This window comes from Microchirus variegatus (genome assembly GCF_963457635.1).
Source record: "Microchirus variegatus genome assembly, chromosome: 15".
NCBI classification, from domain to species: domain Eukaryota; kingdom Metazoa; phylum Chordata; class Actinopteri; order Pleuronectiformes; family Soleidae; genus Microchirus; species Microchirus variegatus.
In genome coordinates this window covers 9859227-9885986 of record NC_139816.1, presented here as the reverse complement: position 1 = coordinate 9885986, position 26760 = coordinate 9859227, and the positions used below count along the sequence as shown (strand labels likewise).

The following is a 26760-nucleotide window of genomic DNA, read 5'->3' as shown; positions in this document are numbered from 1 at the left end:
AAGTCTCAACATTTAATCCCAAGAATGATCTCCAGGCTGTGTTTTCATCGTCTCTCAAATCAAGCCTCCTCTTGTCCTCGTCCTGTTCTAAAGCCTCGGGACACGTTCACTCTGAACGTTCTAGTTGCGACACAGAGAGTGCAGTGTGCACGCCTTATGATGAAACATTTATTGACGTTTCTTTTCATGCCGTCCGTATCGTCTCAGGAAATTCCTCCACGCCCTCGTTTCTTTCAACCCTTTTGGCATCTGCCGCACATCTGAAGCCCAGTAAATCTCCAGAAATCTCGATCTGTGTCCGCAGCTGCTGACAGCGGTCCAACCCCACATTTGGTACTACTGTTTGACTCAAAGCCAGACGAATGTCAACTTCATTAGAGTGGAGAACATCTAAACCATCAGGGGGAGAGCATGGCTCTTTGATGCTTAAATATAATTTAGAATAATTGATTTCATTCATTTATAATACACTACCGTTCAAAAGTTTGGGGACTTTTTTTCTTCAATAACATTTAAATAAATCAGAAATACACTCTTTACTTTGTTAATGTGGTAAACGACTATTCTAGCTGCAAACGGAATATGTACATAGGTGTATAGAGGCCCATTTCCAGTGTTCTAATGGTACACTGTGTTTGCTTACCATGTTAGAAGGCTATTGGATGATTAGAAAACCCTTGAAAACCCTTGTGCAATGATGTTAGCACAGTTGAAATCAGTTTTCCTGCTTCTTTATTTGGAATAAAAATCCTTATTTCTAAACTCGTCAATGTCTTGACTATGTTTTCTATTCATTTTTCAACTCTTTTGATGAATAAAAGTGTGACTTTTAATGGAAAACACATTAAAAAATTGTATAGGTGACCCCAAACTTTTGAACGTCAGTGGATCTTGGAAATGCACATTTTTCACTCGTGCACTGAGGTGTTTAAAGGTGAATTATGTAATAAATCTAAAGCAACTGGCCATAAAATCCTCCTAATATGTCACAGAGACTCAGGAATAATGTTCATATAACAAACTGAACTCACCAACAACAACAGTACAGACAAAATATTTGCATTAAAAAAAAATATTTTGCAGACTGCAAATCATGTTTATCTTTTTAAATCATGTTTTGGCATGTGGCGCCACCTACCGCCATCTACCAATCATTGCAGTCAGTAGAGTCTCAGTTACATCAAAAAACGAACCCTAAAAGACCTCTGTGTTTTGAATTTGAATGTAGTAACCGTTTTTGGCCACATTCTAACATATGGCACCTTTAATTGTGACAGTGAGTGTTACAGCGCCACATACAGACCGGGGCATGTACACTGCAGCATTTTCCTCGTGTTTGTGGAAAAGATTGCATCGAGAAGTTGTTTCGGTGCAGATTGGCAGCGATGGACAGTGTATAGAACACAGTCAGAGCTCGTACTGGATCTTTTGTGCCACATCCTAAGCACACCAGCTCCTGTTATAATTAAAACCCATGCAGTGCAACAAATGGAAATAGAATTAGTCTTTTTTTTTAGATGCTCCAAACATGGAGAACAGCCCATTTAAACGCACATTTAAACTTCTGTCTGATACAGAAAGGTGGAGGCAGCAAAGCTTGTCGAGTGTTGTTAAAACAGATCACTGTGGTGAGAGAGTGGCTGTGATTGCAGCGTCCAATAAAATGACTTAATAGATGGGGGGGGGGGGTGTAAACTCGCATCATGTCATCATGTGGAATGCTGCAGGTCCCCACGCTCGGCGGACGCTGCGTCAGTGGGCGTTTGACTCCTTTCAATCAAAAAAAACGTATTTAATTTAAGCCGCTTTTAAAGACATTTACAAAAAACCCGGTTCCAAAAAACATGCAGATTTTGGGGATTAGGCAAATTGGACGCTCTAAATTGACACGTAGGTGTGAGAGTGAACGGTTGTTTTGTCTCCATGTGTGGCCCTGTGATGGACCAGCGACCTTCATGTGTCGGATAAAGCGGTATTATAGTTTACATATACTGTATAATATACATTCATCTTACACGGTCTTCTCGCAGGGATTATGAGGCCACAGACGGACACAATCTGGAAGATTGTTTTTTTTGCGTGTGCATTGTGTTCTTGGCAAAAAAATCCTTACATCCAGGACGCTGGTGCAAATGTCAGCGTCTGCTGTTGAATGAATTGTTGTCGTTGGCTCACTCTGTGTGTGTGTGTGTGTGTGTGTGTGGTTGGTGCTGCTGTAAATGCAGATAAATCCCTGCGTTTTCCAGCTTACTCATCTAAACCTCACCTCTGCCTCTGCGGCTGAGTCACAGCGTTTTATCGTGAACTTTGCTCACTGTGGAGGGAGAGAAGGGAGGCAACCGTTGGCAGGTCATTGATAAGAAGCGTGCTGGTTCACATTATCCGCGTTTCATTTGTTTTCATTGCTGAAGCACACACACACACACACACACACACACACACACACAGAGAGACTTGTTTTTCCTCTATATCCACAGTATAATGCATTTTATTGACGTCCGCCAGCTGGAGGAGTTTGTTTGTCTGACCTTTAGCAACATATCTCGAAAAGTCAGAGAGAGATTTGGATGAAATTTTCAGGAAATGTCCGCAATGGGACCAGAAATTAGTGATTAAATTTTGGGGCGTGATCCATAGACGCTGCGCTCCAGCAGGGTGTACTTTGTCGACACCGAGCTGCCTTGGAGGAGGTCTGCGAGTGTTTTTCTACTGACTGAGGCGAGAGCATGAGAGGAGAAGATCATCCGTATGACAACAGGCTGGGATTACAAGGACATTGTAAATCCACAAAAGAAAACATGAGAGCTCAGAGAGTTTTATACTCCACTCCAACAGCTGATGTCAATGAAACCACACCCCCCAGAGTTTCCAATGACACCGTATTCATTCAAAACAAAACAAAAAAAACAATAATGTGATTTTCCTTGACATGCATAAGAGTAAAGTAGGTATCTTTGGTTTCAGACTGTTGATTTGTGAAATCGAACATTGTAAGAGAGACCCTCTACAGCAGGGGTCACCAACCTTTTTGAGACAGAGAGCTACCTTAAGGGTAAAAAATAATATGGAGGGCTACCATATAATATTTTTTTGTTTGTTTACCATTTAAATGATTAATATTATGCATTCAACTGCATACACATTCATTCCAGTGCTTACTCCTAACGATTATCAGTTTGTATAAACAATATCAAAGATATTTTACTGAGCGATCATACGGATACATGCAAGTGAGGTGAAGTGAAGTGAGCCCGCGGGCACCGTATTGGCTGCCTGCGGGCTACCAGGTGCCCGCGGGCACCACGTTGGTGACCCCTGCTCTACAGTAATTCCTGGCATTTTATAGACTTAAGCTCGAGGAGGCAGGATTGAGAAACATCCAGTAATCTCATATCATGAAGTAGAGTTTGCACGCTATAAATAGAGCTATTCTGGATTTACTGGTTAAAAAATGTTGAAGAAATCCTACTGTAAATCATACTTTAAAGCAGGGGTCTCAAACTCAAATGACCTGGGGGCCACTGAGTGTCTAGTTTGGTCAGTAAGGGGTCGGTGAAGTAAAAAAAAAAGGCCAACTTTTTGAGAAAAAAACATGGAAATAATAATACATACGATAATATTTCGCATAATTTCACATTAAGGTGATTGTTTTGATATGGAACGGAAAAAAAATGTTCACTATATAAACGCATTTATGATGCTCATTTAATATAGTCATAAAAAACATACAGAAATAACTAATTTAGAGCTGCAACTAATTGTTTTCATAATCAATTAATCTGTTGATTATTTTCTCGATTAATCGTTTGGTCCATAAAATGTCAGCAAATGTTAAAAAACGACGATCAGTGTTTGTCAAACCGGGGAATGACGATGTTCTCCAATGTTTTGTTTTTGTCCGCAAACCAAAATGATTCAGTTTTAATGATTTCTTTGTTATGTGGAGCAAAGAAACAGAGACAATATTCACATTTAAGAAGCTAAAAGAATGCTACAAACGGATTATCGATTATCAAAATAGTTGATGATTAATTTCATCGATTAATAATCAATTAGTCGTTTGAGCTCTAAACTCATTATAAGTTGATAGTAAATGGCGGGCCATGTGCAATTGATTTGGGGGCCGAACGTTTGAGGCCACTGCCTTAAAGTATCGCTGTGTAATCTTTCAGAGAATCTATCAATATACGTACAAATAAACATCCTTTGCTTTTCAAATCCTTAGTTTAACCCTTCAACTGTGTCTGTACGTCAGGTGAGGGTCTGACTTTACGGAAAACTCATATTCCTTATAGGAAGTTGGAGCACAATGCTGTTTCAGAGTCCTGTTGTTGTTGTTGTTGTTGTTGTTGTTGTTGTTGTTGTTGTTGTTGTTGTTGTTGTTGTTGTTGTTGTTGTTGTTGTGGAGACGGTGAATCCTCGCTATCAGCTCAGCTGCGGTGAAAGAGGAACACGGGACAAAGGCAGAGTCTAGACTGTGGCTCATGAAGCTAAAACACAAACTGAACACACATCTTTGCTCTTAAGATTTCCCTGTCTTTGCCTGCGCTAATTAGATTGAAAAGCCAGATTTAATTTGTCCTCATTGTTCTGCTCCAGAACACAATAACAATATGTTTTTTTAAATCAGTCAGAGGAAATGGCCTCTGTATATACAGCACATGTACACTCCTCACCTTCCTCTCCCATTGTGTCTCTCACTGATGTAACCCAGTCTTCTTCTTCTTCTGCTGCTGCTCTTGTATTGTATTGTAGGTCATGTTCTCTTCTATCCCGAGGCAGAGGATGATGGGATGTTGTCAGCAATTACAATAAGTCGCTATAAATAGCAGCGAGGCAGATTCTCCGTCGTTGGTTTCATGGCCTCTGTCTGTCTGTTGAGGAGCGATCAATTTTCCAGACGCCTTTTTCGTTTTGGCTGCGTCTTACACCTTGAAATCTCACCTTTGTATTCTCATATCGGGAGCTGTGATATATGTAGACAAAGCCCGTTGTGTCTTTATGTGAGGAGAAACTGATTTTAGAAGGACAGGTCAGGCTTTTTTTTAAGTGAGTCAATTAAAGGTGCCATATGTAAGAATGTGGCCAAAAACGGTTACTATATTCAAATTCAAAATCTCTTTTAGGTTTAATTTTTTGACGTAACTGGCAACCCGTGGTTGCTCGGCAGCTGAGACTCTACTGACTGCAATGATTGGTAGAAGGCGGTAGGTGGCGCCACATGCCAAAACATGATTTGCAGTCTGCAAAATATATTTTTTATTGCAAATATTCTGCCTGTACTGTTGTTGTTGGTGAGAATCAGAATCACAATCCTGAAACAATAACAACCCAAATTTGAGACTTCTTCTGAGAAGTGTGCTTTATAATTCTTTTCTATTATTTTGTTAAACACTTAATTGGAAAATTCATGGATAACAATAATAATAATGATTATATTTCAGTATAAAAGAGCTTCTACATACTGGTGTCCTCGTAAAACATAAATAAAAACCCTTGTGGCAGTGATGTAGTGCTTATTTCTCTAAGAGGTTCCATACGTGCAGCTCAGCATATTCCTGATCGTTATGGAACAGTGATGTCATTTTGATGAAATGTCTGATGTCTCCTTTTTGGAAAGGAAAAAAAAAAAAAAATTCCCCGGGACATGTCTGATGATGGAACGCGAGCTCCTCAGCCGCTCAATATTCCCCATAAACCCTGGCTCTATTTCAGACTGCTGATTGGTGAGCTCCTCTGACACACTCTTCAGTCACTGATGATGACCTCCTCATAAAAATGGCGTCGTAGTAGCACCGGCAACCCGCAGCTGAAGAGCTTGCAAGGTTCGATTTTGAGCAAAAAGCGTAGAGGATCTTTGGAAGGCCTCTGTGGTTTGTCCTCATTTTCTTGATTTCCTTGGCACTTGAGCTGGAGAACTCCATGAACTCTTTTTACGCCCCCTTTTCTCCTCCTCCTCCTCCTCCTCCTTACATCAAGGCCGTGCTCTGAAATCACTCAAAGATGTAGTGCAGTACATATTCCAGCTCTGTTCTTGAACGGGTGTGTGAACCGTCAACGGGCGACGAGCAGCACTGAGTTTCAGTCTTATTTTCACACTCCACATGTTCTCTGCTCCAAATAAAGGCGTCTATTTCACTCCCCTTTACCATCCAATTAACCAAGTCCACCTCCTTCAGTCCGGACTCATCTCGCTGAATGAGACCACTCTGATCTCCCAGTGTGGCTGATTGTCTCCACATTTTCTGGGCCTTCACCTTCCAAAAGAATGCTTCAGCGCAATGATGTCGAGAAGAAGGAATGAGAACCACGCAACAAGGAGACACTGCAGTGTTTGAAATCTTTTTTTTTTTTTAATACGAGGATTAGACACACAGATGTGTGAATGGAGCCTCAGGAGAAAGACTGTAAACACTGTAAATACTTTCTGTAAATTTACGGCAGAATTTCCACAGTATTAAGGTGTTTTTTTTTAATAAACAGTGCTTTACTGTGAATATTACAGAACATCATTGAAATTTACAGCTCATTTACTGTTTTTTTAACAGAACTCTAATGTATTCCTATTTTTCCTGAAGTTCAGGAAATCATCCAATTGCCCTGATGCACTTTGACAGTGAGCTGACTTTAGTCTCAAAAACAAAAAGTATCTCGGAATGACTTGAAATTTACCATCATAATAGTCGGGATCACCCTGAACAAGGATCCGTTGAAAATAATTGCAAACCTCTCAAGGAAATAATTTAAATGATTTTTTTAGATACAGGAAATGATCCATTTGCCCTGATGCACTTTGACAGTGAGCTGACTTTCTTCAAAAAAACAAAAAGTATCTCGGAATGACTTGAAATCTACCATCATAATAGTCGGCATCGCCCTGAACAAGGATCCGTTGAAAAAAGTTGCAAACCTCTTTCAGAAAAATTTTAATACATTTTTGAAATTCAGGAAATTATCCATTTGCCCTGATGCACTTTGACAGTGAGCTGACTTTCTTCAAAAAAGACAAAAAGTATCTCGGACTGACTTGAAATTTTGATTGGCCTTAATCTGTCACTTGTTCTTAAACATTAGGGGAATCTCTGATAGATCATGACAACATATAAAGGAGAGATGGCATCATGCACGAGCACATCTCCAAACATGCACACTGGTTTAATCTGTGTGTCCGTGTTTGACCGTTGAGTGACTCAAAGCGGATTTAGCGTTTACCCGTATGTCCCAGTTAGCACACGGTTTATAGTCTCAGCAGCAGCAGCAACAACAAAACGATTCACACACGATAATACCAGATCATTAAATTTTTCATTTCATGACGCCATGTTATGTTGTAGACGTTAATCCTGAATCTCGCTGGCCTCCGCCACTTTATTTCACATCATAAAAACCAAAGTGATATTCTCCAATCTGCTCTTTCTTTTGTGTGTGTGCGTGTGTGTCCAGGACGGGCGAGACGATGGGCTGCATTAAGAGCAAAGAGGACAAAGGACCAACCATGAAATATCAGCCGGAGAATTCTCTGGCGTCAGACCCCAACTCCGCCGCCGCCGCCGCCACACCTCACATCGGTCACTACGGGCCGGACCCTACGCAGCTGCAGCAGAATCAGCCTCCCTCGTCCGCAGCTGGCTCTGCGGCTGCAAACTTCAACCACTCCCTCACGCCGTTTGGCGGCTCGTCGTTGGCTATGACGCCGTTCGGAGGGATGTCCTCGTCCTTCTCCGGTCCCGTGTCCAACTCCTTCTCCGGGGCTGTCTCAAGTGAGTTTCTTGTAGTGAAACTACATCATTTGCACGTTTTGCTAAACAGGTTTCCTCCCACGGTCCAAAAGACATGTAGAGGTGAACTCTAAATGCTCTAAATTGACTGTCGGCGTGAATGTGAGAGTGAATGGTTGTTGGCCCCGTGATGGACTGGTGACCTTTTGACCTGTGTCAGCCGGGGTCGGCTCCAGCGGCTCCCGTGACCCTCATGTGGAGGACAAACCTCAAACCTGTTCTGGGAGATTAGATTATTATTATGCATTATCTCACAGGTTTTTTTCCCAGATTCTTCAGACATATTGTCTCAGAATTTAATAAATGGCAGGAGGTTACAGGAATAAGTTATAAGGTATAAGTTATATCCTTAAAGTATATAATACCCTGATAGGTTATGTCCTATCAGGGTTTTTTAAAGTCACTACAATATGCCAGGACAATCATCCTTTCTCTTGTTAGATTTAACAGTCTCACATTTTTTGATTCTGCTCCCGAGAGCAAAAGCGAGCGAGATTGGGAGTTTTCGAAACCCTTCTGTTTCGGGTCGGGATTTAAGGTTGTAATCCTCCTCCTCCGCAGCAGTGGATTAGCCCCGCTGTCGGACAGGCAGCGAAGGTGCTGGCACTGCCGCGGTGTTTGCTGTCCTGCGGGAGATAATGAGATTACTGTGGACAGCGTTGTTGTCAGTGGTGGGTATATGAAAGTCGTCCGTCGTGGCGCGAGGCTGCACGCGGTGGGAGGATGGATGATGAGATGATGATGAGAGTTCACCGCGTTGCCGGGAGTTTTATTTGAGCTCAAGATGACAAACCATTGTGACCTCATTTGTAATAGGACACAATGTGTGTGTGGTTTTCAGTGAAATATAAAGAATAAGCCAGAACAGTGTTTAAAGTCTCTTTAGAATAGAATAGAATCCTAGGAACAAAAAGAACCGTTATCAGTCATCCATTTAGTTGTTTTTAGACTCCTGTAGTTGCCTTTTGTGTCCGTTTTAGTCATATGTGTTGTTTTTTGTGTCCATATTAGTCATTTTAGTTGTTTTGTGTGTCCCTTTTAGTCATTTTAGTTGTTTTGTGTCTGTTTTATTCATTTTAGTTGTTTTTAGACTCCTGTAGTTGCCTTGTGTGTCCGTTTTAGTTATATGTGTTGTTTTTTGTGTCCATATTAGTCATTTTAGTTGTTTCGTGTGTCTGTTTTAGTCATTGTAGTTGTTTTATGTGTCCGTTTTAGTAATTTTAGTTGTTTTGTGTATCCGTTTTAGTCATTTTAGTTGTTTTGTGTGTCTGTTTTATTCATTTTAGTTGTTTTTAGACTCCTGTAGTTGCCCTGTGTGTCCGTTTTAGTTATATGTGTTGTTTTTTGTGTCCATATTAGTCATTTTAGTTGTTTCGTGTGTCTGTTTTAGTCATTGTAGTTGTTTTATGTGTCCGTTTTGGTCATTTTAGTTGTTTTATGTGTCCGTTTTAGTCATTTTTGTTGTTTTTAGACTTCTGTAGTTGTTTCATGTGTCCATTTTAGTCATTTTAGTCGCGTGCAGCATGTGCTACGATGACCCCGTCCCCAGAGTCGAGCTGAGCTGGAACTGTATAATGGAAAAGCGCCATTTGTGGAGTCTAGTGTGACTCGTGTTACCTTGCAGGAGATGCATTCATTTAAATAAAGAAAACCCCAAATCCCAAATAACACAGTGTGAACTCTCAGACCTGGAATAAAATAAAGATTTATTTGCATAAATTTCCATCTTTAAACAGTCGCACAAACAAAAACCTGCTGCCTCCTGCTGCTCTATACAGCCTGTGTAAAGTGTGTGTGTGATTTCACCACGCACTCCTATATGAATATAGGGGTTAACGTGATAGAAGACTTTAAATTGTAGGTTTGAATGTGAGTTACGTTGGCAGTCTGCCCCGGGTGTATCTATCCTCCAGCTCTGAAGCTCAGGGGAGAAAAGAAGGGAGTGTTAACAACAGTGTTGTTGTGTTTCTCAGGTGGCGTGACGTTCTTCGTGGCCTTGTACGACTACGAAGCCAGGACGTCAGACGATCTCACTTTTAAAAAGGGAGACCGCTTCCAGATCATCAACAACACGTAAGAATTCTCGCGTCGATTTTGAACACGGGCATCCTTGCGGAGGAGGAGTGCACTCGACGCGCCCTCGCTCTTTCTTTTCAGCTGCACCTGCTCGATCTGCGTCTGCCTTTGTGAACGTGTGATTGCTGCTTGTCTCCGTCTGAAGCCTGAGGTTATTGCGTTATAATGTAATGCATCTTTTTTTTTTCTTCTTTTTTTAAAGTCAATTCGACATCTTTCCAGTCAAATCTGGAGGACTTTTTTTGAGAATTTGAATAATAATAATTTTATACGTGGCCCATTTCCCATCAAATATCAACTATTTTTCCCATATCCATTAAACATGCATGATATTGGACTATTTATGGGGACAGTATATGTTTGTTCTGTCATGAAATGAACATAATTGCGTACTCATGTTGCAGCAGACGTTTTCTTTATTGTGCAAAATAAACACACATAAAATATAATAGCTTTAGCGGACGCCAGCATACAATCAAGGAGATAGCAGCCGATTCAGCCCACTGTTTTATTCATGAGTGATATCAGGGAGGGGGAATCTTTTTTTTTACGCGTTTTCCAATATCCAATATCTGATAATACATTTTAAAGTACCTGCCTGTTAAGTTGTTACATCTGCCTCTTTGTCATCGTCCCACAGAGAGGGAGACTGGTGGGAAGCTCGCTCCATCAACACGGGGAAGACGGGCTACATCCCGAGCAATTACGTGGCTCCTGCCGACTCCATCCAGGCTGAAGAGTAAGGCCATGTTTCTGTGTGTTTTTAAGCTCACGATCAGGGGGCGCAGCTTGTGAACAGGCAAGGCAGACAACTGCTTGGGGCCCCAAACTGATAGGGGGCCCCTGACACTTGGAGCCTGAGGGCTGTTTTTACTGAAATGTGCAGTGACCAGGTACATTCCCATCACCCTTAAAAAACAATGGGTGATTTGCAATGACATCTCAGTAGGAAACCTCCCTAAAGGGGCCCCACCTCACTTTAACCTGTGTGAAGTTATCGTTCTGCAAGTTGGAAAATAAAGATGATTATTTACAGTGTAATGCATATCTTTACTCAGTTTATATAGTTTTTAAAAGCTATTTACAGTATTTTATTGTTCTTTACATTTATATTTCCACATACTTTTTAATTACAAGGGTTTTTCCCCTGTTATTTCATTCATTTCGAAAAAAAATACAAATATTTTGAACTCATACATGAACACTGGTTGGAAGGAAGGGCCCCCTGGGAATTTTTGCTTAGGGCCCCTACAGACTCTAGAATCGCCTCTGCTCACGATGACTCTCTGTTTACGGCAAATGCACCCGGAGTCTAATGACACTCCGCGTGATCTCATCTGACGTGGCTTGCACACACAAACACACACACACACACACACACACACACACACACACACACACACACACACACACACACACACACACACACACACACACACACACACACACACACACACAAACACGCACACAAACACGCACACACACACACACACACACACACAAACACACGCACACACACCAACGTTTGCTGCCTATCGACCTGGAAGAAGCATGATGTGATTTTAATCAGCGCATTTCCACGCACAGCAACGGTTGTAGCTCCGTCCTTGGCACAAAAAAAGCACGAGTCGGGGGGGGGGGGGGGTGGACACCAAAGGCCACCTTTCAGCTTGTAATTTTGTCGACCCCATGGTTCTCAATCTGTGGTACGTTCTATGAGTATGTGGAAAATGAAACGAACAACAAATTACAGTCACCTCATCTCTCGCTACACCAGTGTGTGAAGTATATGTGAGGAACAGGAGGGCGATGAGAGAACAAATGGTCTTAGAAAAGAATATTATAATAGAAAATTGAACGCCCTTTATTGTCATTATACAGTGTACAACGAGATTCGGAGAGCTTCTCCTTTTCAGTGCAGAAATTTCACACAATTTTAAAATAATAAACAGTTAAAAGAAAGTGCAAATATGATCTCTATATACGTACAGGGTTAACACAATGGGGACTAAATCTTCCTCCTGTGAAAAGTCTTTATTTTAATGATAATGGTGTTACTTCAAGACCTCAGTATTTTCTCAGGTGGTTCTTGTTATGAAACCCTTTGAGGATCACTGTATTAGATTAGTTTGCCGTTAAGCTTGCAGCGAGTTGATCCATGAAGCATAAAAAAAAAAATTTAGGAGCCTAAATTTAACATACATTTAAATGTATTTTAAAAGTCTCTTAGTCAGAGCCATATGGTCGATGTAGTGGTGTAGAACTCTTGCCTTTGCAGCAAGAATACCCAGATTCGTGACCCGGTCTTTCTGCATGGAGTTTGCATGTTCTCAATGCGTGTGCATGGGTTTTCTCCAGGTTCTCCGGCTTCCTCCCACAGTCTAAAAAACATGCAATATGGGAATTAGGTCAATTGGAAACTCTAAATTGACTGTAGGTGTGAGTGTGGATGGTTGTTTGTCTCTATGTGGAGGATAAAGCGGTAGAAGATGGATGGATGGATGATCTTAGTTAGACTAAGATCATATTTCTCTAATGTCATAGAATATGAACTTGGACCACACAGCAACTTCTGTTTCTGGCTCGATCAGATGCAGACACTGCGATATTAAACACCTCGTTTCAAAACCATATTAATGAAACTATGCTGTGACATGCATGAATTCACTGTAAGACAATAAAATCCTACGCAGGAAAAGAATTTGACACAAATCATTTTCCTTGAGAGCCATGATGTGTGCAATTTCATGCATCTGGTTATTTCCAAATGTGGTTTAGTTTTTTTTCAAATTTGGTTGAACCCTAGCTTTTAGTATTAAAGCTGCTTCACCGTTTTCCTCATGTTGTTTTTTTATAGGTGGTATTTTGGTAAAATGGGCCGCAAAGACGCAGAGAGGTTGCTGCTGATCACGGGGAACCATCGAGGAACGTACTTGGTGCGAGAGAGCGAAACAACAAAAGGTGACCATTTATGTCATACTAAAGTTACAGTCCTACTCAGTTTTGAAAAAAAAAAAAAAGAAAAAAGAAATCTCGAGTTTCAAAGTCGAGATCTCGAGTTTCAAAAAAATTATGAATTTTTTTTTTTCAAAAAAATGTTTTTCATATTCAAACTCAAGAGCTACGGTACTGAGCCCCCGAAGTGACATGAGAAAAAAAATTAATAAACTGAAATCTCGAGTTTCCCAAAAAAAAAAAAAAAAAATTATTTGAAAAAAAAAATTTTTCATAATCTTTTGGAAAGTCGAGATCTCGAGTTTCCAAAAAAATATGAAAAAAAAAAAAATTTTTGTACAATTTTCCAAAAAAAAATTCAATTTTTTTTTCAAATTTTTTTTTTCATATTCAAACTCAAGATCTCGAGTTTCCAAAAAAAAAGAAAAAAAAATTATTATTATTTTTTTTGAATTTTTTTTTTTCATCATTTTTTGGAAATTCTGAAACTCAAGATTTCAATTTTTTTTTTCTTTCGTCATTTTTTTTTTCCATGTCACTTCGGGGGCTCCGTACTTTTCCATTAAAATGAGTTTCTATAAGTATACGATAAAAAATGCAAAGTTTAAATGGATAATAATGATCTTTCTCTCCCTTCTCTCAGGTGCTTATTCCCTGTCCATACGAGACTGGGATGAAGTCAAAGGAGACAACGTCAAACACTACAAGATCCGCAAGCTCGACAGCGGCGGCTACTACATCACCACGCGCGCCCAGTTTGACACGTTACAGAAGCTCGTCAAACACTACACAGGTACTGTATGTGGTGTGGTGTACAAATCGTTTTTCGGCTCCCGTCTCTGTTCCCCTCTTATTTATTATTCATCGCAGTCGTCGAGCAGGCTGCCAGGTATCATCCTGAGAATTACTCACAGTCACTTCATGCAGCCACATTAGAGTGTGAGCGTGGGAGTCGGCCGCACCAGCTCTGAATTAATGATGCGTTCATGATCTTGAGCCTGAGGGGGGGGATTTATTGAGTTTAAATCGCTGCTTCACTTCAGTGTGATATAATAGAAAAGACTCTAAAGTGCTGTGTCGTGCCGTTTTTATGATTATTTTCACCTCTGTTTCTCACTTATCTCACAGAGCACGCTGACGGGCTCTGCCACAGGCTGACCGCAGTTTGCCCCACGGTCAAGCCACAGACGCAGGGCCTCGCTAAAGACGCCTGGGAGATCCCACGCGAGTCCCTGAGGCTGGAGGTCAAACTGGGCCAGGGCTGCTTCGGCGAGGTCTGGATGGGTAAGAACAAGACGCAAAGATGTGTTTGGAAAGCTATTTAGGGAGAAAATGGATGGATCTTTATTTAAAGGTGCATTATGTAAGAAATCTAAAGCAACTGGCCATAAAATCCTCCTAATATGTCACAGAGACTCAGGAATAATGTTCATATAACAAACTGAACTCACCAACAACAACAGTACAGACAAAATATTTGCATTAAAAAAAATATTTTGCAAACTGCAAATCATGTTTTTGGCATGTGGCGCCACCTACCGCCGTCTACCAATCATTGCAGTCAGTAGAGTCTCAGCTGCCACGGGTTGCCAGTTACGTCAGAAAACGAAACCTAAAAGACCTCGGTATATTTTGAATTCGAATGTAGTAACCGTTTTTGGCCACATTCTTACATATGGTGCCTTTAATTGTTGAGACCTGGTATTAACGACCAGAAGAATAACAGTTTCAGAGCGGTTATTCGAGCGCACAGAGAGGAGCACTTCAGAATCGAAGAGGAGGTGACCTGAGCTGAGTGAGAAACCAAGATGTGAACACGTATAAAACACGGAGTTTGGACACACAAAGTAAACCATGCGTATTGTGTGCACGTACAAAAACCAGCATACAATGGACAGATTATCACAAATGTAATTAAACGTGGCCACGTGCATCTGAAAATTAGCATATAGGGTTTCAAGGATACCTACCTTCACGTCGTGATTTCCAGTGGGAAATTGGGAGATAATTTGATTATGCAAGTTTCTCAGTGTGTATAAAAGGTTAATGTTTTATCTACTTACAGAAGCAGATAAGTTTGAAATGTGTGTCAGACACTTTGGCGTAAGCTCTCCTCTTGTGACCCGAATCTCTCAGGACAGACGTTCATACCAGGTCTGAACAGGCTTGTAATCAGCCCACACGCCATGCACCTAAATGAACACACACACACACATGAACACTCTGAAGCCTATATATTTATTCTAGTCTATTTTAGTCCAAACTGAATTATCCACTTCCTGCAGCAGCTTCCTCTGTTTGTTGTGTCCCCGTTTATCTAAGCGTGATCGTCTCAGCTCCAGATTTATTAGTCCCTTCTTGACCTTGTGTTTGCTCATCCCGGAGAGAGAGAGAGAGAGATGGAGAGAGAGAGAGCTCACGCATGACAGCACATGTCGGCACAATTACGAGAGCTAATTGATGATATTGTCTCGCTCCTCGTCCGAGAACGACACTCATTACAACACTGTGGACTCTTTTCTACGTCTCTCTCCCTTTTGCTGCAGGGACGTGGAACGGCACCACTAAGGTTGCGATAAAGACGCTGAAGCCGGGAACCATGTCGCCGGAGGCTTTCCTCCAAGAGGCTCAGATCATGAAGAAGCTCAGGCACGACAAGCTGGTGCCGCTGTACGCCGTGGTGTCCGAGGAGCCCATCTACATCGTCACCGAGTACATGTGCAAAGGTGAACTGAACCGCAGCTGCAGAAGACGCACAGCACAGAACAGTGATGAGGTCTAGGGATGTGTGATATGCTCACGTTGAACTGAAAACATGTATATTTTATACGTGTTATTAATTAATACGCTGCGCAGATCAGGAAGACCTCGGAGGTCCCTCTTGTTCCTCGAGGCAGTGAAACTTGGATGGCTAATTGAAAACTGCCGTCGTTTTTTTGAAGGAAGGAATTCCATCAGCTGCAAATCGTTTATTTTTCCTTCAGGGTTTTTATGAGTAATTAGATTTATGTGTTTGTTGAATGTTCACTCTGTGACAAACGCCTCTGTGTGTGTGAGAGAATGAGTGTCTAAACGCCTGCAGTTCAACTTCTGTTTTTCCTCCTATTTTATACGTTCATATAGATCAAATTAGCCTTTAACGCAGCATAAGAAGCTCATTTAAAGAGTAAGACCATAAATAAAAGACCATATAATCAAGTTTTATTAAAAACGGAAGCTGAAAATAACACATATAAACGGCACGTATGTCTAAAATGAGCCTGAACACTGAGCACTGTTTAAAAAGTTCTAAAAACACAACTCTCTTTCACTTTGATTTGCCTATTTTGTGCAAGAATACCATCCTTTACCAAGCTCAGATGGAGTTAATGAGCATTCATTCAATCAAACACAAATAAAAAACATGTTTTATTGCATTTATGTCGCACCCTGTCAGAGTTACTTTTTTTCTTAAGTTTCTTTGCTGTGTAGGAAGTATTCAATCTGAAAGAATCTGTAGCCTTAGTCAATCAGCCAATAGGATTGCAGGGATATTCTCTCATTTGCGGCTGTGATTGGTCAAACCCTCCCTGTGATGCCACAGATTTAGTGGTGAGGCTGCAAATCACTTGATTTACAAGAGTTTTTATGACATTTTTTGATGAATTATGAAGAAAATATAACATTCTACCCTCCTGTACCTGTACCTGTAATGTAATCTCTTTTACTTCTCTGTACAGGAAGCTTGCTCGACTTCCTCAAAGAGGGCGACGGCAAATTCCTGAAGCTCGTCATGCTGGTGGACATGGCTGCAAAGGTGAGGCGAGAACCTCCCCCCTGCTGTCCCCTCCCCTTATTACCATTTATTATTAACCTGAATGTGATTGGATTGGATAAATTGTTGAGGGACTGTGAAAAAACTCTCCTCTGTACTCTACGTTATTCCCACTGGTCGAAAAAAAACCCATTAAATCCGAGGTTTAAATGTGTTTCTGGCTGGTGGTGATGTGTTAAAATTGGCTTCAGCTTACAATCTCCATTAGTGGGATTGAAAGACCTAAGTGGACACGGTTATTTCTTCTTTGTCTGCTTTGGTTTTTGAAGAAGAATGCAAAACGCTGCATTATTTCCACTGAAGTAATGTGAAAGAAGCTCTAGATTTACTGTCAGAGCCCCGTGCCACTGAAATCACTCAAGATCACTGACGGAGTGTCAGAATATAGAACAGCTTTTAACTGGAGTGTGTCACTGACTGCAGCTTTACTGTACTTCTATTTTTACACTTCACATTTAAATTTAAATAAAAATAAAAAAAAGAGAACAATACCCTCAGGTGAGCACGTCTTCCTCTCCCAGATGTGGCACAGTTTTGACTTGGAACACTCTGGAAGTTATTTCCAGAAGCGGCAGTCAGGAAAATGTCTCGTGTGTTTGGGTTTGTTTTAGATCGCAGACGGCATGGCTTTCATCGAGAGGATGAACTACATCCACCGGGACCTGCGCGCTGCCAACATTCTTGTGGGGGACAACCTGGCGTGCAAGATCGCTGACTTTGGTCTGGCCAGGTTGATAGAAGACAACGAGTACACAGCCAGACAAGGTTGGTATGGTACATACAGTACATACATGCAGAGTTACGGGTGAATGAGGTGTTGGAAATGGCAAATTCCCTGTTGTTTCCCTGTCGTGGTGAGTTTGACTGATAGTGGAAACCAGATGCTCCTGTTTCCTCCTCTGATTATTTGTGCTTTTCACACGGTGGGAGGATTCACCCTCTCTGCTGTGTTCTGCATATTCTCTCCCCGTGGTTATCTCAGCTTTTGACATTTGAGTCTCTCAGAAGTATTTTCTGCTCATCTACAGTCAAACTATTGAAAGATCGATGTCCGTGTTAACTTTAAAGACCATAAATAATAGTTGAAACAAAAGGAAAGGCATAAAAAATATTGATTTTATTGTCATTAAGTTGATTAAAGGTGATATCTGAATATCTTTGGTCATTTTAGGACAATTTTCTCACCGTTTGCTTGACAATTTATCAAGAAAATACATGAATTGATAATGAAATCATGTGTTAATGTGCATAAAACATTCCCATTTTCCTATTAAGTATATCGGGCTAATGAAAATAAGTATACCACTAATTATTCAAGTCATAAAAACCCAAATTGAGATGCACAGTCTGACATTACTGTACACAAACATGAATTATATCAGCATGCCCCTTTTCTATTAGCTGCAACTAATGATTATTTTCATATATTCATATATATTATTTTTTCGTCTTCTTATGGGTCGTTGAGTCCAAGTTATGATTATTTTTGTATTTATCTAAGTCTCTTATATCTATTTTGATATAAGACACTCTATAATGCACATTATTATAGCCTCTGTACATTCGTTTTGCTCACCTACAGCCTAAATGCGCTGTGTTCTAAGAGTTAATCAATTACCAAAATACCTTAATTCTCTCTTAATAATGTAACTGTGCATGAATTAGCCAATTGTGGTTTCCTATAAATAAAGCCATAAATGTACGTACAGTATGTGGACTCATATCACCCTCGTCTTCTCCTCTCTACTTTCCACCCAGGAGCTAAATTTCCTATCAAATGGACGGCACCTGAGGCCGCGCTGTACGGCCGCTTCACCATCAAGTCAGACGTCTGGTCCTTCGGCATCTTACTCACCGAGCTCGTCACCAAAGGCAGAGTTCCCTACCCGGGTAAATGACACACTCACACACACACACACACACTGAAAATCTATGTCAGGGAGAATCATGGTTTCAGTGATTCTGTGTTTGTTCGTATCAGAGGATGAAGGAAAAGCTTTCTGACATTGTTTGTGCTGGTGGTTTATGCCTCTGCATGAGTTACACATACACACACACACATTTGAGATTAGATGAGACCATCTGGTGGGGGGGGGGACGATCAGGAGATTGAACACCACTCGTTTTTTTTTTATAACCATCTGCCAGACGGACTCTGCAGGCAGCAGCGCCCGCAGAGTCCTGCGCTACTTTCACACAGATCAGCTTTTTATCTGATGAGCACTTTTTAATTAATAGATTAGAGCATTGGCAGCAAATAATTACAACCATTTTTATAGTTGACTAAAGGAATGAGGAATTACCGCAAAGACGAAGTTAAAATATCTGCAGCAGTGTAATCATTTTGACAGATTGAGAATGTTTAGTGCATGTTCATGTGAGGGGTTTTTCAAAGCCAGAGTAGAAGTCGCCAGTTCCTGACTATTATTGAGACAATTGTAATGTATATATAAATTGCATGAGTTTTTATATCCCTTTATAATCATTGTGCACTTAGTTTTCAGTTTTAATTAGGTATTTGTGTGTTTTGTTTTCTTAAATAGAAAGATTATTTTTTCCATCACAAGTACAATTTTATGGCAAATGATGTATCGTTTCATATCAACACAAGCACTTTTTATTTTGAAAATTTTGTAAAATATCATCACCTTTACTGAAACAGTGAAACAGTTCAGTGGCTCCCAGGTCATTTGAGTTTGAAGCCCCCTGGTGTAGAAACACGATAGTGGCACAAAAGGGTTGTTTGGAGTCTGGAGGTGTGATTTCTGACTGTGTTTAGTCGTAAGATGTCGTAGATTCTATTCTGTATAGATTTTATTTAGTGAGCCTTTAGTTAAACGGCTAAAATGTGTTGTTCTTGGTATGATAGTAAATAAATAATATAACAGAAAAGAATTAACAGACATTTCCTAGAGTGAGCTTCCCTTTTTTCACCTTTCTTTGTCTAGTATTATATTGTTGTATATTAATACATTGTATTGACTGTAGGTATGATCAATGTTCAGCCCTTTTCTATTACAGGATATAATATAAGCCTATATATAATACGTATATAATAAGAAAAACCCTCACCATTCCCTCCTCAGGTATGGTGAACCGTGAGGTGCTGGAGCAGGTGGAGCGAGGCTACCGCATGCCCTGCCCCCAGGGATGCCCCGAGTCGCTGCACGAGATGATGATGGTCTGCTGGAAGAAGGAGCCGGACGAGAGGCCGACCTTCGAGTACCTGCAGTCTTTTCTGGAAGACTATTTCACCGCCACAGAGCCACAGTATCAGCCCGGGGAAAACCTATAGCCTGTCACTGTGCATCGCGGCGACGCTGGGACGAGCTGAACGTGTTTTGACTCTTGTTAGAAGTCGACTGGAAAGTGGGATCTGGGGTCAGTCGCACGATGAACCACTACGTGCTCTACCTTTTCCTTATTTCTATTTTTTGTCCTTGTTTTTTTAAATGTCAATCCATGGTACTACACGAGTCTTTAGTGTGGATTGATGGTGTTATGTTGCTGTGAAAGAAGCTGTGATGACGAGGGTAGGAGCAGAGAGCTGTGTGTTTTAATGTGGGGATCTGTCACTTCATTTTCCTCCAAATTGTCAAGTCTTTTTATTACGACGCATCACAGCGATGGAGATAAACGAATAGGAGACAGGGTCGATGGTCATTATCACGGTCCGTTTGATAGATGATGATCTCACATCTACATTTCAGTTACAGTGCAATGTACATCCGTCTTAAATTGGGGGTGATTAGAGGATAACCAAACAGTAGTTTGTTTTCTAATGTTTCTAAGAGTTTATTCATATTTCGTGGACCTGTATCTACAGCTTCATTTGGGGTCTGTCACCACATCGCCCGGTCACGTCTGCTAAAAGCGTCTGTCATATAATCTCAAGTGTGGTTTGTATAAATGTGTCACCAGGTTATTGGTTTTTGCAGCAAGTAAAAACGACGATGAAACTCGTGGACCCGTCGACTGCAGAGCTCAGCATTCGGACGCTGTTTGCTGGCTTTCTTTTATAAAAAGCTGAAGACATTGAATGATAACGGCCTCCACAGCTGCAAACAAACAAACATCTGCTTTTCTACAGCGTGACTGTTGAAGACTCTGAACGTAGCTCTGCAAAAGCTATTTGTATGCTCGTGATTACCTTTTTTTTTTTCTTTTTTTTTTACAGTGCATCGTGTTCCTGTATTTACTCATGAGGACAGTGTTAAAAATGGAGCATTGACAACTTAGCTTGTATAAAAGGGCTTTGTACATTATCAAATCCTCATTTTATATTATTATTAATAGTATTGTTATAATTATTACAATTTTTGACATGATGGTGTTACATTAGCGAGGGAGGAAGTGGGTGATGACTGATCTGAAGAATTTGTACAATAAAAAAAAACATAATTATAATTTTCTTTCTCATTTGTTAGAATTTTTTTTAGAATGCACTGAAAACATAAAGACACACCACTTTAACACCTGTTAAAGTCTACAATGTCCTAAGCATGTGTTTGCAGCCTCACGTTGCCATTAGGCTGCAGTTTTTGATTGGAAACTAGAGGTTCTGTCAGTTTGTCAACTGTTCAACTATCTGCACCAAAGTCCATATAGAAAATCAGCGATTCAGTAGGAGTTAGATTCAGCTTCTGCCTCCAGCAATAAGTTCAACTGTGTTTGGGTGAAAAGTTCTGTGACTTGTGTGTGCGTTTGAAAACCTTCATTCAGATTTACCCAAGTGACACAAAAATACTAAATAATGCCGAACACAGCTACCGTGTCCCCAGCATCTCCAAAAGTCAGATTTTTTTTTTATATGCAATCTGGACTTTATTCCATGACTTTATTGACTTCAAATGACTTGGAGGCCACTGAGCCAGTAAACCTATAAAGTCCAGCTTTATTGGGAAAAGCAATTGTGGTGGCCAATGTGAGCTGACATTACATCCCACTATTCCATCATGATATTGCAATAATGATATTAGAGACAATATGTCACTGAATTTCAAAATAAGTGTATTGATATGGAACAAAATACAGTTGACGTACGCTAAAATAATTTATGAATCTAAAAAAAATATATATACAGAAATAAGCCATTATAACTGCGTTCTGCATGGAATCAGTCTGAGGGCTGCATATTTGGGACCTTTGCTTTATTGTATGTGTTTGTTACAGGTGAAACTCTATTCTAAATTAAATTGAATGAAAAGGACCAAAAAAATGGAAAGAAATGACGCAACAACAACAACAACATTTGTTGCCTATTTCATATTCCCTATTTATCAGCGTTAAAATGCACCATCATACCTCAATATGTGACCATTTTCTAAATGTTTGAAACTAAAGAAAATATTTTTTTGCGAAAAATATGTCCCACCATGACCCTAACCGGGCTCCGTACAAATGTCTGAGCCTTTATGTGAAGTGGGCGGGGTCAGTGAGTTCAACGCCGATGTCGCGGAAACACTTCAGGGACCGTAAACACAGTCCAGCTCCAGCGATGTCGCACAAAATAACTAAGTTGACCGTTAAAGATGTGAGATTCCCCACCTCTTTGGAGCAGCACGGCTCGGATGCCATGGTTCGTATGTTTTCAGTTTGTTTGTTTTCAACGTTATTAACATTGACACTGTTTTAAACGTCATTGGAAGCGAGTGTGTTGTGTGCGCGTGGACCTGGTTTACCTGTCACTCTGCCCACACTTTAGCACACAGACCCGGATTACTCTGTCGCTTATGTTGTCCTCGACACGGACTGTGGACTCAGAGGCTTCGGCCTCACTTTTACTTTAGGAAAAGGCACCGAAATTGGTGAGAAAACATTAATTCACACACAGTGTATATACAGTGTACAGTGAACTTGTTTTATCAGCACAACAGGACTGCTGGTGCTGCGTTCAGGTGCAACAAAAACGCTCCGAAGTTCCAGCTCCTACAGCAGATCTGTCCATATGCTAAGAGTTTGCACATAAAACTTCACATTAAAATATAACAGTTAAATAATTACGTATGAAAACCAAAGTTGCCTAAAGGTTGAGTGTGTAAAATGTATTTTAAATGTGCTGGAGAAGCTTTTGTATCTATATCGTATACATATAAATAATAGTCAGGTTTATATACCTAAAATGCAAGTACAACTACACAATTAGACTTATTTATATATATATTTCTATAGCACCGTTTTCTATTGAGCAATGCAACTCAACCCCCCACCCACCAACCAGCACATTAAATAGAGAGACAAATATTAAACAGAAAAGAGGAAGTGAGGAATAAGGTAAAGCATTAAAAAAATACTTTACAAAACACATTATTAACACTAAAAATGTAAAGAAAAAAATACTGTATAATACAAAAAAAGGTGTACTTTAAAAATACAGTATATGAAGATATGACAAAAGTGCTGGTGAAGCTATAGTTTATTTAACGTGTTTGTTCCTGCAGTGGTGTGTGCAGTTGAAGCCCTGGCTGCGCTGGTGGTCGGCAAATGTTTGCAGGAGATCGTGAGCGACTTCCGCGGGTTTTACCGCCTCCTGACCAGCGACGGCCAGATGAGATGGGTAAGAGCTGGAGAAGGATTGTGCAAAGTGGCGTAGGTATGAGTGAACTATTCAACCTGACCTCCTCCTCACACTAAACTCTAGTAAACAGTTACTCATATCTAAAAACAAGAGTCAAAAACGGAACCACAGTTTCCTCACCACAACAGCTGACATGTCCTTTCTTTTAACGCCCACATGACCCCCGTGTGGAGGATAAAACAGTCGACAATGAATTAATATTTAAATGGAGCACTAAAGGTTACTGGTGAATCCTTTGTGTTGCTGGACTCAGTTAGGACCAGAGAAGGGAGTGATCCAGCTGGCCACAGCCGCAGTCCTGAACGCCGTGTGGGACCTGTGGGCGAGGGCGGAGGGCAAGGTGAGGCCATCCCACATGATTTCCCTGCATGAGTATGACACATAGAGTGACCTCACGGCCTGTTGTCATCTTTTTTCTTGCAGCCATTATGGAAATTGCTCGTGGACATGGTGAGACGCAGGAAAGATTTGTTTTCTGAGTGTCGTCACGGCAGGAAATGTCACTGTGGCATTGTGTGTGTGTGTGTTTGTGACTTTAGGATCCTGAGCAGATTGTGTCATGCATCGACTTCAGATACATCACTGACGCACTGACGGAGAAGGAGGCTCTAGGTGAGGCTGGTTTGACTGGCGTGGGTTTATCTTTAGCAACTTCCTGTGTCCAGTTTTTGATGATGATCAATCTGATTTTTGTTCCTACTAAGGTTTGGTATTTAAGGTTAGGAAGTCCCATTGAACAAGTTCAGATGCACACAGGTCTTAAAAGATCAGGATTAATCCCATCTATAAGCTCTATCTATAAGAGATCGAAGTCATCTGGATCCAGTGGATCAAAACGTCAGAGTTTGAGGTTTAAAAAAAGGCATAGAACCTAACCCTATCTTACAGGAAACCCCTGCATTTGCTGTGCAGTCACAGCTAAAGTCTCCTTCTTCTTTCCTCTAATTCAGATATACTTATGAAGGCACAGGCTGGCAAACAGCAGAGAGGTGAGTGCGTTAGAGGAAGTCTTTAATTACGTGGCTAAATGAGATTTTATGACTCAAAATTGCCTCATTTTGTGAAACACGAGTGCTTTCATCCTGCTAATGTGCTCCTACAGTCGATGACTGCTTTATTATCTGGAGAATTTATTATCTCTATGAACTCCGTCTTTCACCTGCCAGAGGATGAGATGCTGAAAAAGGGATATCCTGCGTACACCACCTCCTGTGCTTGGCTTGGATACTCGGACCAGCAGCTCAGACAGGTCTCTGTGATATAAAATACATGATCTATCTCTAGTTAAAAGACCTCTTACTGACTGACAGCTGTCTGTCTGAAGCTCTGCACAGATGCCCTTAAAAGTGGCTGGACCAAATTCAAGGTGAAAGTCGGTGCAGACCTAGAGGACGACATTCGCAGGTGTCGACTCATCAGGGAAATGATCGGACCAAATAACACTTTAGTGAGTTTGTGAGACCTGTTTTGACCACTTTTCAGGGAAGAGTTACTAAAAGTTTTTTTTTTAATATGTCAGATGATCGATGCCAACCAGAGATGGGATGTAGCCGAGGCCATCGATTGTGTGTCCAGGCTCGCCGAGTTCAAACCTCTGTGGATCGAGGAGCCCACGTCTCCAGACGACGTCCTGGGTCACGCTACAATCTCAAAGGTTATATATATGTTTGAAGACATGTTCAGAATATATGACGATGAACTCAGCTCAGTTGTTTTTATATCTTCAGCTCTGCAGTTTGAGCCCGATAGACCTGATCAATAATAATCACAGGTTGTCTGGTTTTTGTTCTCGCAGGCTTTGGCTCCGCTCGGAATTGGAGTGGCAACCGGGGAGCAGGTCAGTGCTCAGGTTTGTTTTTAGTGACGCGTTCGCCGACGGACGCGATCGATAACGCGACGTTCTCCTCTTCCAGTGTCAGAACAGAGTGATGTTTAAGCAGCTGCTCCAGGCCTCGGCGCTGCAGTTTGTCCAGATAGACAGCTGTCGACTGGGCAGCGTCAATGAAAACTTGGCTGTGCTGCTGATGGCCCACAAGTTCCAGGGTGAGAGTTTAAGATAAATATAAAGATAATAAATAATAAACATGCATTTCCCAAAAAAATTACAACATATAAAGATATTAACACTAAGCATAATATACATATATATTTATATAATATAGACAGTATAGACTTGATATTTACATTATAAATAAAAATTGTACTTGGGAAATTATATAAGTATATTGCACTGATAAAGTAGTGTAGCGTTAAACATTGAAAACGGAGTGCTAAGACACAGCTTTTTGTTTCGCCTTAACTTCCACTAGAGGGCAGAAAGGAGTTTATTATCCGCAATTAATCAACAAATAAAATGTGAGCAGCATAAATCAGGAAGTTAAGGGCAGATTTTTGGTATTATTTTCTGATTTGATGCCCAAGAAAGATTTGTAGCTTTGGCAAAGGTTTGCACTATCCGACTACCTTTCTCTAGTTTTTAATCTTTTTGTTTGTTTTAGTTCAACCTCAGAAAGAAGAGTGAAAAGCATGAGTAATAAGAGATAGAAATGAGACTAGGTCAATGGTTACATAGCTTGAAATTGAAAATGTATGGCCTGAAAATTAAACGTTTTTCTCTTTTCATTAAGGTTGAATAATATTTCAAATCAAATTGCAGTCTGAAAAAAATGGATTCATCCTATTTTGATATTCTGTTTTTCTTTACATATAACTACTACATAGATTATCTTTAATAATCCAACAATTTGCAAAGGAAATGTTACAATGTAATCATAAAAAGGTCGACTTAATTAGATTCCCTTAATTGGCCAAACCAAGTATTCATCAGACTTTCATATAAATGTAACACCATGGTCACATGACGCACACATCCTTTCTTTTAAGTCCCTGTGTGCCCTCATGCTGGAGGAGTCGGTCTGTGCGAGCTCGTCCAGCATCTGATCCTGTTCGACTACATGTGCGTGTCTGCCAGTCTCGACAACAGGTGAGAGCCGAGCGTCTCGTTTCACTTCATTCTTTTTAAAACCAGTCGGCGTCTCATCGTCACACCTTCAACCCCAGGATGTGCGAATACGTGGACCACCTCCACGAGCACTTCACCAGCCCTGTGGTGATTCAGGACGCACACTACCTGCCTCCAAAGGTACAAACAAGCTATAAATGAATTTTATCCATTTTACTGTTAATTAATCCCTCACTTATTTCTTCCTCCTCTCCTAATCCTACAGGATCCAGGTTATTCTTGCGAGATGCTGGACTCATCCGTGCAAAGACACCAATACCCTGAAGGAGAAGAATGGAAGCTGCTTATGAACAAGTGAGGAGTTCCCTCTTCATCACCGACAGCATTAAAAAAATGTTATAATTAGACCACTCAGTTAAAATAAAAACCAATCTGCTGTGATTTCAATTTTACACTCAGTGAACTGGTGAATTGCTCTCCTGATACACAAAGAAATTCACGCAACAGAGGTCGACAACAAATAGAACTCCTTTTTATTTACAGAAATACATTAATCATATTTAAAATAAGCTAAATGAAACGCCAATTAGAGTGTAGA

At 40.6% G+C, this 26760-nt stretch overlaps 2 protein-coding genes across 2 annotated transcripts; both read left to right on the top strand.

Moving 5' to 3' along the window:
• Positions 1 to 7456: 7456 nt before the first annotated feature.
• LOC310937686 (tyrosine-protein kinase yes-like) lies at positions 7457 to 19918 on the top strand (the record flags this gene model as incomplete). The annotated part of the gene is made up of 11 exons (XM_083902014.1): positions 7457 to 7760; positions 9752 to 9851; positions 10495 to 10593; positions 12712 to 12815; positions 13453 to 13602; positions 13938 to 14093; positions 15356 to 15535; positions 16529 to 16605; positions 17235 to 17388; positions 18382 to 18513; positions 19710 to 19918. 11 exons carry the CDS (start codon positions 7457 to 7459, stop codon positions 19916 to 19918), a joined length of 1665 nt encoding a protein of 554 aa, XP_083758140.1.
• A 2166-nt stretch (positions 19919 to 22084) lies between these two features.
• Positions 22085 to 26543, top strand: enosf1 (enolase superfamily member 1). The gene is made up of 15 exons (XM_083901729.1): positions 22085 to 22201; positions 22328 to 22430; positions 23064 to 23179; positions 23454 to 23540; positions 23624 to 23650; positions 23740 to 23812; positions 24151 to 24189; positions 24367 to 24449; positions 24525 to 24647; positions 24720 to 24854; positions 24996 to 25037; positions 25114 to 25243; positions 26084 to 26183; positions 26261 to 26342; positions 26428 to 26543. The coding sequence occupies exons 1-15, from the start codon at positions 22121 to 22123 to the stop codon at positions 26518 to 26520; spliced, it is 1314 nt and encodes a 437-aa protein (XP_083757855.1). The 5' UTR covers positions 22085 to 22120; the 3' UTR covers positions 26521 to 26543.
• Positions 26544 to 26760: the final 217 nt, after the last annotated feature.